Below are 12,711 nucleotides of genomic sequence, written 5' to 3'. Positions count from 1 at the left end.
AGTACATTTCAAGTGGGTTTGAGAAGTAAAGCAGGTCCAAATAGAACCACACAATGGACTCTAGATCCAAATCTGTTCAAAATCACATGTTATTTTGGATAAGCCATGCTTTTCTGCCACAATAAGCTCCAGCCTCAGCACCCCCATGACAGCTAATGCATGTTTTCAGTTTTCTGCCTCTATGATTCACCTGAAAAACATTTCCATGGAATTTGTTGTTATTTGATTTGGGGATTTAATAATGTAGAAGGAACAAGTGGAAATACCGTGGCATCAGGGGAATGGTCCCAAAGTAGAAGTCAGAAGACCTGGGCTCTAATAGTAGGTCTGCCATTTATTTATGGTGATCTTAGGTAGCTCACTTAGCCTCTTCTGATCCCCATCTTTAGGGTAATTAATTCATGCCCCATGTGGTAATCTTAAGGACAAAAAGACAGTATAGGGTAATAAGAGCTTCTTAATATTTAAATAATATTAATACTTGTTTCACATATGTATCTCATATCTTCAGTATATTGTGAGCTACCTAAAACAGAGGTCTTATAGAAGTACGCACATAATAATTGTTCAGTAAACTCTTTTGGATGTGTGATGATATATATGACTGTAAGAAATTCTAAAATAAATTCCACAAATAATTAGACAAATACTTATTGTGTGCATATTATTGTGGTAGGTCCCTTATAGATGCAAAAATGGATCAGATGTGAATCCTGCCCTCCAGGCACTTACAGTCCATCAGAGGGTATCAGAAATGTGTATAAGTAACAAGATAGAAGATTTTAAAAATCCTAGGAGAGGTACAGAAGCAGTGCTATAAGAGTTCAAAGGAGAATTTATTTTCTAGCTTGGAAAATCATGGATAACATCGTGAAAAAGAAATATGGCCTTATCCTGAAGCATAAGGAAAATCCAGTCATGCAGAAGGGGAGACCTTCCAGTCCAAGGGCACAAAGACCCTGTCAGGTTCTGAGTTGGCTCAAAGGGATGGTCCCAGCACTATCTGGGTGACAGCTGCACCCACTTTGGCAGAGTACGTGTGTAAGTGCAGTGGAAACTTCAAAGGCGTGTACTAGAAGAAGGCTGCCTTAAAATGATGATTCCTTGATACTTACTGACCTGCATTTTTTTCTTACAGATTAAAAAACAAACGGAAAACACCACTACAACTCGGCATCTTTCTCAGAGTAAATTTACGTTAACATTTTTAAGTATGCAAGTTTTGGTTAGCTTTCATATATTAATCTAATATTTAGAGTTATTAGAACTAGAGAAAAATGGCAAAAAGTATAAGTTTTTGTTTTATGGCCATGAATATTATGGTTTTAGAAGAAATATTACTATAATATATTGAATTTATGTCTTTAAACATAAAGAATTTGTTTTCAAACATATGCCTATTGTGTTTTTTTTTCTTTCATCAAGATTTTACAGTTTGAAATGGGGAACTGTATGTATGATTTTCATTCCCTCTACAGGGTACTGAGATGGAGCTGAGCATTATGGATTTTATATACATATATATGCATATGTATATGTGTGTATATGTATGTGTATACATATACACACATGAATATATGTGTGTATTTATATATAATAGAGAGAGAGAGAAAGTGAGAGAAATTTACTAAATATTATCCTGCCACTGGAAAGTCATCTGATAAATTTAATAGGCATTAAATATTACAATTACATTATAATTAGCATCAAGTTTATTTTTATTGAAAAACCAGTCCTTCATTATGTTGTATTCTTTTTTGCATAATGATGTCACTTTTATTTTTAAAATCTGATTAAAAATATACTTCTCACGTCTTTACATGAAGCACAGGAAGGGTATCTGACAGGAGTTGGGTTTTAAGGCTCGAGCTCAGAGGTGCCCTTGAGGTTGAAGCACCTTGGTGTCTGCCTCGTGGCCTGTGGCCCGGGGTCCCCTTGGTCACTGGCAGCAGGAACCCATCTGAGTCTCAGCCAGACCACAGGAGACCGTGCAGCCCAGGCTTAACCAGCAAACTAAATAAACATCATAGAAATTTCAAAGCCCCCAATCTCCTCCCCATCCCCTTTACTTCTCTCAGACTGAAAAGCACAATCTCATCATCCCCGAAAGGATGAGGAAATTGCCGAAATCCTCTCCCCAACCTGCATCCCTGGTCCCCGGGTTCCTCTGGTGCCACCCTGAGGTGGGGGGGGGACATCACTGTGTGGCTCTAACACCAGACAGGACACCAGGGAGCCTTCTGCAGTAGGCTCATGTCAGACTCTTCAAATCACAGATAAATCATCTGCCAATACATTCAATCCCCTTTCCTTCTGCTAGAGAATGTACAGATACAATTTTTTTTTAAATCCCAAATAAGTTCATTTTCCCCATATGCTATGAAGAACGGTAGTACAAGTAGTTTCTTCTGTGAAACATGCAGTGAACTTCATTACTTATAATAAACATTGTCCCTGTATTATTTTTGTATGGTAACTTACTGTTTCCTACTAGCAGTTATCTTTTTTTGTCATGAGAGAGAAAAAACATAATATTTATGTAAGAGTATGATGGCAGCAGATTTCTGACAAGCCCCATTTACATGGTACATTGCTCCAAAGGGTGTGTGAGTAGAAAATACAGAAGCACTATACAGACCTACTATTACATTGGAGAAATCATTAGCCTCAAAGGAGTAATAATGGTATGCTATTAAAACCATGAATACATTTTCATTATCTGTAGTGAAACAAAACTTTATAAATATGTAAATTTCCGTTCAACAAATCCAAAATAAAATGCACTAAAAAACTGATATGTAGACAAAAGTTTATTTACACCATACAACATTTTAAATATTTTATACACAGCTGCAGCAGAGAAAGCTACTCAGAGCTTTCTAGAGAAAACTGCAATAATAAAGATGTGAAATATATTATTCATATAAAAGTGAGATTATTACTTTATTGCATTTAAAGCAATGAAGAATGTAGCTCAACAAACATTCATTTAATGACAAAAACTTTGCTTTTATATTATAAAGTAAAAAGTGTAGTAATGGCCAAACAGACTGTTATAAACTTTAAAAACTGCATAAATATATACATTGTGCTTCATGGTGAAGTTTTTTTGAAAACTAAACCATATGAAGCGGTTACAACATGAATCGTTGCTTGAGGTTTATCTATAAAGTTTACCCTACAAATCCATTCCACGGGTACTTACAACACAGGGTGGTCAGGACTGTACACCTGGGCTTCTCTCCACTCACCTGACTAGGGAGAAGTTACCAAAGCAAACACCACTGACATCTGGCATGTGGAGATGCTGACATAAGAGAGTCACACTGTCTGGATAGAAATGTCAGGCTTCCCAAGTCTTAAGTGTCAGTGCAATACATTTTGTCTCCACCTCTGTCCATTTTGATTTTGTTAAACTTCTGTTTGAAAGTCCCCCTCCTGCACATCCAGAGGCAAATTCAGACATTTCTCCCACTCTGCTGGCCTCAGTTCCAAGGTGTCCTTTGCCTCTGTATCTAAGACATTGATTGTGGTGTAATGTTGGTATTCACTGGGGTTTTTGAAAGTGTCCCATGGATTCTTGTTTGGTGCTGGGTTTTCCTGTCGAGAAGAGAGGGGAAGAGAGTCATTTATTTGATGACTAGGATTGCTGCTTGTTGAAATTTCCAGGAAGAGAGCCTGCTCCTAAACTTAATCCAGTTTATGTGATTCAGAGATGATTTGAAATTGTGGCCAGCTGCAGGAAATGGTTTTGATTTCAGTTTTCTTTCATTGAGCAAATTGATGAACACCTTTTTTGAGTTACCCTAAAATTTTCCAGCAATCAAAGGAAGTGAATAGTATTATAGAAGGCAAGGTAGATGACGTTTTGTTTTGGGGCATCTTGTGAAGTGTCAGGATGGCTATATGTTCAGGTAGGAAGGAACGTTAAGTTACTGCTAAGATTAAATGTAGAAAATTTAAGTATTTTGTCAGAATCTCTGGAGGGATAAAAAAAATTGAGGATATGTCATAGGGCATGTTATGCAACATTAAAAACTGTAAACCCAAAGTAGCCATATTTCATAAAATGAAATTTTAGATCACTGTCTTTGTTTAGTTTTTCTGCAAGAAATTATCCTTTTTAGAATATGAAAATGCTGCTATGTGTAATCTATTTTTTTATCTGATGTATATTCCCCACAATTTTCTATATACTTGGGTGGCACACTAGCACAAATCCTTTCAAAGAGCACACTTTTTTGGGAAACATATCCAGCAATATAAGCATTTTTTTAAATGTCTACAAGTCATTTATTCTTAAGTTTCACAGTCCACACCCTCTAATTACCTAAGATTTAAGATCTGCCTAATTATGACACCACCGAGACCTTCCATGTTATAGGTGCTCGATGACTGCATGAACAGACATCATTTGTGGTTTTTATAGTCTGGTATTTGCTGAAAGTTAGCAGTAAAATTTCTCTATTTTAAAGAAGTATGATTTAAAGATTTCTGTAAAATGAGGGGCTTTGAATAGGATACACTAAGCTGAATAACATCAAAGAACAAGAAGGAAATCATGACTGAAATCTCCTTAGAAAAAACTTAAAACAACTATGGTTGTTAAATGCGTCCTTTACTCCCTCTCCCTTCCCCCCTTATCCCCCCACAAATTCTGGCCTTCAACTGACTACAATCAATTACAATCAAAAACAGGTACTTGAATAATAATTTGGATTCCATTCAGTATATTAAAAATCATCCTCTGGTTGGGATAGGCCAAAGAGGTGACTTACAGAAATACTTATAACTAGAAATTACGTTATTAAAATTCCAATACATTAGATGTTTTCAACACTTATTAGCCTTAATCATGAGGACACACAAGAAAAAAGAAGCTAATAGGTAAAGATTTAATAAAAAAGTTAACTTTGGGGATATGTACAGTGGATTAATTCTGATTTAGTCTAATACCCTAAAGTCTCATGAACTATATAGTCTTGTAACTCCCCTTCTCTCTCTCTCCCTCTTTTCTTTCCCTGTCTCCTTCCTTGCTTCCCTTCAACCCATGTTTATTTATCAGCTGCTCTGTGCTGGCATCATATTAGGTGCTAGGGAGAGTAAGGTGATAAATCACTTGGTGAAAAGCACATGGTCCACCAGGGAGCATAGATTTAAAGCCCAATACACACAGGACCAAATTCCAGTTACTCCATTCCATATGAATGTGACCTTGAACAATTTACACCATTTCTCTGAATCTCAACTTTACTATCTGCAAAAGAGAGATACGCTTTGTCTTTTGGGCCAAAGGAGTTGGCCAAAGGTGTAGCTCATTACCTACTTTGTGGGGCTGCAAAGATTAAAAAAAAAACATGGAAGGGCTTAGTATGATGCCTGATTTTAATAAATGCTCACTAGATAGTAATCATACATATCATAAAGGTGTCTATAGTTAAATGAATGTATAAAATATACAGTTATATCCACATCTATGATCTGGAAAAAATGCTGAGGGAGTTCGGAGGGTGGAAATACAGCTTCCCTTTGTGGAGCACAGAGAACTTTCTGAGAAAAATGACATTAAGGCTGACATAGAAGCATGGGCTTTGTCATGAAGGCATATGTGTGGCTGGAGGTTGGGTGGCTGGAAAGGCACGTGTACCAAGAAGTACAAATCCAGAGAGCATGGAGATAGGACATCTCAGAACTGTGCCAATTCATTTTAGCTGGAGTGAAAAAGAATATCAGAAAAAAACAGGCAAAGGTGAACTGAAAGCCAGATCATAAAGGGCTTCGCCTGCCAGGCTACTTCCCTATTTGGAATTTATTTCGTAGGCAATGAAGAATGGTTGGACCTTAGAGGACACTACAGGGACCTGAGCCATCAGTCATCAATGGAAAGCCATGGGGTGGATTTATCCTTGGAGGATGGCTGTCTCAAGGAGCTTTCTGGGAATCCTAGGTTTGACAGAAAGTCAAATTATTCAATCCTAAAAGCATTCAAGATATGTAAAGTGTTAGTTCACTGGCTTTAAAAATAAAGGTTTCATTATGTTTGGAACAAGTGTGATTTTCCTTTTATATTTTAAAGATCAAGCACCATGGATACAGGAACTAAAAAGGCTCATTTAAAACTCTGTCAGGGTGTCTAGATTCTAATTTCAAATAGTATTATTGGCAGTACGGGACTGATCGAATTTCCGAGAGCTTCTATTAGTGGGTAATAAATTAGTTAACGTGGCTCATCTCCTCTGGCATCCCATAGTACTCCCTGCTGAGCTGTGGTTCTCACCACTGTTCCCAAGTGTGCGGACACCCTTGAGTGGAGAAGAACCGCCACCCCCAGCAATCAGGGTGGGAACAGGACCCCTGGGGAGTGAGGGGGCTGGAAGTCAGCGGGTGGTGCCCACGGGCCACCCATCTTCCTCTGTGCTTGGGGTGGATGGATTCTCACGTGGAAAGTGTAAACTATTCAACGGTCCAAGGAAAGATCAACCTTGGAACAGCCCGTGGGGATCACTGAATTCCACAGGGAGAGCCACCTAGGCCAGGAAAGCTTTCAGTGGAGGCCTAAATCCTGATATAAAATTCAATCAGAGTTGGTACAAGTTCCTGACTTGATGTAACTGTTTTACGTCGGTTGGTTTGCTTTTTGAGCTCAAGTATAGAACAGAGGCGATGTACTCAAACTGAAACATGTGTGATAAAGCCCTAATAAATTATAAACTCAGTATAAGCTAACATGCGTGAGGCTTCCAAAAATGTGAATATGGTCTTAGGCTGTATAAATAGAGAACATTAATGGAATATGAGAATTCAGAGCCACCGGAAACATGGCCTGGGCTGCCTGCGTGTTTCCCGCAGTTCCCAGCCGGGGTTGAGGGTCGGGCAGACTTGTAAGTCCCTCCTGCCTCCATCCTTTCCTCTTTCCCTCCTTCCCTTCACCTTTTCTTCCCTCCCTCTCTTCTTTCTTTCCTTCCAGTCTACCGATCGCAGGGACAAAGTGAAAGAGAATGTGTTTATTTTACATTCTAAAAGAGGGAGAATTTGGAGCTGCTGCTTGCGCGGGTGGGATCCTGATGGAGACACTCACAGGGAAGGGCTGTTAACAATGCCTACCCCTTGTAGGGATTCAGGTGCTGTCCGGGCTGGAACAGGGAGATGGACTTAATGGTCTTTTGGTTTCCCTTTGATTTCCCACATTCTACATAATTACCATCATTTGCAGGTGCCAGGCAGGTTTTGTGAGTTAGGAGCCGGAAAAAAAAATGAAACAGACTTCATTGAGGTTTCTGTTTTGAAAATGTCTTTCTCCACCCAATTATGCACTGTTCCATTAGCAATGTGCCGCTATGAATTATATGACTGAGTTAAGGATAGTGAACTCACTCACACGTTCCTTATTAATCAGAACTGAATCAGGATTTTTTTCTCTGTTCTCATGTATTTAGGACAATAGTGAAGCAGCAATGACAACTATCCTCGCCACTCCTAACCTCCCAAATGATAAATATTTATAAATCCTTTCCAGAAAAGGCAGGCTGCTGCAGAGATGTGCTGTAATTAGTAGACTATTTTGGTTGTCAGGAAACTGAGATACAGATATTTGTGCTATTAATGATTTAATACCCAGACCATACAAGGGGAAATTTTAGTCATATTATAGCAGTCAGCCAGCTGTATTGGTTGCATAAGGCTTTTGGATTGGTAAACATAACCTTCTCTTAAAAAAACCCAAAAAACAAAATGAAGTTTCTTCAATTCATTTCAATGTTAGCTTTCAACATTTCAAAATGAACAGCTAATAAGTTTAGGTCTAATTTCAATGGTGCAATTTTCATTTTCCTGCTAACTAAAAACTGACAGCTTAATATTTGGGGCGGGGGGCAGTAGATGAGAAAGAACCACTCACTACGTGTAAGTGTTTTCTCTATGCCTATTGCTGTGTTGATGATTCCACATCACACATGATTCCTGCTGTATGGAGGAAAATAGACTGATATACACAAACTCTTTAGAGACCAATGAAGAGTTAAAGTGTATATACTTCTGATAACCTTCATTTAACAAATGCAGATTAAACTATTAGACATGCAAGAAATCAAGAGCGGCCGTTTACTGGTAACTTACCACGCATGACCAGCATCATACTTAGTACTGAGAAGAATACAAGAAAAACACAAAGACACATAAATTCTTGCTGTTGATAAGCTAATGATACTAATCAGGAAGCCAGGATTAAGACCCATACACGTATGAAAGAATCACTAGCGTTAGAAAGTGACCCCAAATACCTTAGAGTGACATGTATTTCAGAACGCCAGAGGTTGGAAGGAATAGGTCCAGCTAGGGACTGCAAAAGTGTGAGGCAAAGGAGTGCCACGCTTGGAGAGGAGAAACGTGGAGTCAGACGGCTGTCCCAGCTCCAGCCCTCAGAGCTGAGTCTCAGCTTGTAGCATCTCAGGGTCCCACCCGCTTTGGAAAGTGCATGGATCGAAGGAAGTGTATTATTAATGACTGTTTTTCTATGCCCAAATTAGAAGGAGAAAATTGAGGTTCAGAAATTGAACTTTGTAACTTGCTCAAGATCGTTCTTGAGCTCTCGAGTTCTTAGCAGAAGCTAACTATCTGCTAGAAAGCTCAAGCAGATAGCTCTTGCTTGAGCTTTCTTCTACAGATCTTCCTCAACTTATGACAGGGTTATGTCCCACTAAACCCATCATAAGTTGAAAATATCATAAGTCGAAATGCATTCAATACACCTAACCTACTGACGACCATCATAGCTTAGCTCAGCCGAACTTAAAGGTGCTCAGACACTTACATCAGCCTATAGTTGGACAAAATCATCTAACACAAAGCCTGTTTTATAATAAAGTGTTGAATATCTCACGTAATTTATGGAATACTGCACTGAAAGTGAAAAACAGAATGGTTGTCTGGGTACAGAACGGTTGTCAGTGTATCAGTTGTTCACCCTCATGATCTCGGGACTGAGTGGGAGCTGTGGATCCCTACCCCTGCCCAGCATCACGAGAGAGTACTGGACCACATCTCACTAGCCTGGGAAAAGATCAAAATTCAAAGTACGACTTCTACTGAATGCATATTGCTTTTGCACCATCATAAAACTGAAATATCTTGTCGAAGCATCATACTGATTTCTGGATGCCTGCTCCAGTGCTCTCACGAATAATGATACAGCCTTCTCTGGAGCTTTGATTGTGCCATGCACATAGTAACTGCAAAACATCATTTTATTTGATTACATCCTATGCCAGCATTATAGTAGTGGGAATGAGTGAAGAGAATGGCTGCAATCAACAATCAAAGCCCCCAGCGCTGATGTGTATCCTGAAACTCTGGTAGACAAAGCCCACCAGTCTAGTTTTAGGTAGCAACTCTCTCTCTCTCTCCATATATATATATATATATATATATATATATATATATATATGGAGAGAGAGAGAGAGAGAGAGACAGATATATGTGTTATTTATATATTTATAATATATATTAATGACCTTAAAATGCCAGGCATTCTAATGAAAATATTTGGTCAAGTACTTGGAAATTTGAATTAACTGACTTTAAACTCTGATGATAAAAGGTACAAGTGAATCCAGCACATTTTTGATATATAACTAATTCAAATTAGACCTTATAATTGAGAACATTTGAAATATGAATAAAACACTTAAAGACTCTGTCATTCCTAAGTTGCCTCTTAGTACATTTCAAAGAACCTTCGGGGGATTATTACTTATTTTTCATTTTGCCACTCTTGTGTTCCCAAGACAACTGGGAGATTCCTGAAGGCAGGGGGGACACCTGACATGATGCATCTTTATGGTGGCATCAGGCACCGATGAAGTAAAGCATACTCACCAGACTGCTTGTATTTGGTATATCCCGAAATCTGTCCAAAGTTTGAAATTTCTGATTGAGTTCCTGAAACAGTTCCATATGCCTCTTCCTTGTATGCATGACCTTCTGCAAAAGAGAGTAAGATGGCTCTTGTTTCTAATCTGATTCATGTGTTAAAAGAAGAGATTTAGTATTTTGCTATGCTAATAAGGGAAATCAAGTTTTGCAGGAACTAGAAAGTCCCAGAAGATGCCAAAAATGCAAATGGTTTGCACCAAATCCTTGTCTTATGGTCAGCACTTCTGGAACATGAAGAATTGGCTATTTCTTCCACTTACAAGATTACCAAAAAATAGTTTTCTCCTGTGGGTGCATTAAAAATATAGCAGTCATTCTTGTGTAAGATTTTCATCATTCAAAGTTAAAGCTGTTTTACAAAAATTGTGACAATATAAAAAAAAAGTTTAAAAACGTTGACTTGTAAAGCACCACAGTCTCTCAGTGTTTGCCATGGGAGATATTACATTTTTATGTTTTATTTCTATAAACACTAAAATCTTAGCTGGCTGTACTTAAGGGGAAGCAAAATCCCAGGCCCTGCCATTTAAGGCTGACTCAAAGCACTAAAGTGTCTGAAATATAATGTGAGATCTAAAATCTTACACTTTCCTGGTGCATAGTGATTGAGCTTTGCAGAAGGAAAATCTGACCCACAGGTTTCACATATTTGTTTACAAAATGGTACAGAATCTTAACACTTAGAACTCAGAGCATAAATTGTGTGGTTGATAAGCTTCTACAAGCACAGATACAAATATATTGATATTCTTCATCCCTGGTGATATACTTCTTCCAAATTCATCATAACTCAACAAATAGAGTCAGAAATAAAAAATGACCTCGGGGTAGGTATAATATCATGAGCTGAATCTTTTTCTGTTACAGAGCCTTTAAAAGAGCACTAACAAAGAAGAGTTAGATAATAAATCCCCTGTATTTACAAGTGTAAAGGAGAAAATACCTTCCTCTACTGTGATTTCCAAAGGTTAAAAATTTCAAAGTTTTGGTGGTTCTCCAAGATTATGCCTTCATGTTTGTGTAAGATTTCATAGTTTTTTTTAAGCATGTGATTCATAACTCACCATTTGCTCTTGTGGATTGCATGGGTATACTATATTCATGCCTAAGCTAGGATTTGAACATTTGGTCTATTGTTTTAATTATCAAATATTTTCAAAAGTAAGGATTTGTTTTGAAAAAAGAAATATATCTTTGGAGGAAGATCTATAATGCTCAATTTTCTTCTCAAAAGACATTTGTGTAGAACACTTTTTCTCCTTGAGAACAAAAACGGCAAAAGAAAAATGCAAATGGCATTTTTAACATATCTTAAAAAGGCTTCTTCTCTCATGCCAACTTTAATTTCCTATATTTAATGAATCTGTGTTTAGGCAATACTTTGTTTAGCTAATTCTTCCATTTTCACTAGCCTACTCTCATAAGAGAGAATTCTGTCATTTTAAGTCTTGCTCTACTGGATTATTTCCACCTTGGCTCTTCTGAGCTCTAGGAGTTTGCTGTTGATGAATCAGGTGGGGAGGATGGGAACATGGCACCATCAGTGGTTACAGGAGCATGAAACACAGCACCCGGCTACAGAGTGATTAACTTCCCTGCAGTTTTGGGAAGAGTACAAAAAACAGATTTGCAGGGTTTACAGAGGAACACCAGGCAAACGTAACTTGACTAGTGATAGCTGATGCGGACTGATGGAAGGGGGATTTGCATAAACAACGCTATGGAGGGATATTGAGGACCAAGTAGCTGGCAAACAATGCAGTACATTCTGTCCTTAGGGAGGCAAATATTTCCAGCAGCACCAGGTCCTAAGACACGGACTAAAATACGGATTTGTGTTACAAGGAATGCTTTTTTTTTTTTTTTTTTTTGCAGGAGCCAGACTCTGACGGTGGGGTGGGGATGGGCGGGTCTGATGACTTTCAGGGAACTTGGGGAGGGGAGGGGGGAGGAATGCTTTTAAAAACAAAACAAAACAAAACAAAACTATAGTCATCAGAATATCGACTCTGGCTCTAACTTACAAATAGTGTTTTTTCATGATAACGAGTCTAACCACACAGTTACTTTGTGCTAGGGTGCAGTAGGAGTGATGTCATAGTACTGATATTTCTCTAACGATATTTCATTCTGTCAGTTAATACATATTCATGACATCACATATCGAGCTAAACGGGGGAGTAACAATGGTGTGCAAAATCTGGTAGAGTCCCTGCCCTTTTATAGTTTGAGGTGTAATGGAGGACCTAGGTATTAATCACATAATAACTCAAATGAAAGTTAAATTAGACTGTGGTAAGGAAAAGAAGCGGTGCTGTTATAGCAGTAAGTGACAGGGAAATTTGCTACGAGAAATCCACGTGAGGTCAGTTTCCCAATCTTTACATATTCATTTTTAAGTTGCAAATTCTCAAATCAGTTATTCCTGCATCGTGTTTGTTCTCTTTCTTCCATTTTATAAAATGCCGAGAATTCCTAGTACAACTTTTAATGTTATGCCCACATCCCCTTTCCTCAAGACAATCATTCCTTTCCAAAGAGATGGACTTATTTTCTTCTAAGATGGTTGATACTGCTGGCACAGCACGCCTGCTCTAAGGTGGCCCTGTGGTGGGTTTGCTGTGTCGTCTTCCACTTATCTTTTATTTCATCAGAGGGTCCCGACTTTGCACTGGGGAACTGTCCATCAAGGTCTTTACCATCCCTTTTCAAGAGGTGAGTTTTTCCATATCCTTCCAACAAAGTTCTCTTTTGTCTGTCAGTCAAAATCACTCTGTCTCT

At 38.3% G+C, this 12,711-nt stretch overlaps 1 protein-coding gene across 1 annotated transcript in view; it reads right to left on the bottom strand.

Moving 5' to 3' along the window:
- Nucleotides 1–3,411: 3,411 nt before the first annotated feature.
- ADGRB3 (adhesion G protein-coupled receptor B3) overlaps nucleotides 3,412–12,711 on the bottom strand; it is a gene marked incomplete at both ends in the record, with an annotated part of 796,225 nt that continues 786,925 nt past the window's right edge. The window contains 2 exons of the mRNA XM_082633456.1: nucleotides 3,412–3,600; nucleotides 9,874–9,978. Of these exons, the coding sequence (XP_082489582.1) occupies nucleotides 3,412–3,600; nucleotides 9,874–9,978 (294 nt within the window). The remainder of the gene's footprint in view (nucleotides 3,601–9,873; nucleotides 9,979–12,711) is intronic.

The sequence above is a fragment of the Mesoplodon mirus genome (genome assembly GCF_964341445.2).
Source record: "Mesoplodon mirus genome assembly, chromosome: 10".
Lineage (NCBI taxonomy): Eukaryota > Metazoa > Chordata > Mammalia > Artiodactyla > Ziphiidae > Mesoplodon > Mesoplodon mirus.
The sequence above is the reverse complement of the archived record's forward strand: the minus strand, read 5'-3'. Positions and strand labels throughout refer to the sequence as shown.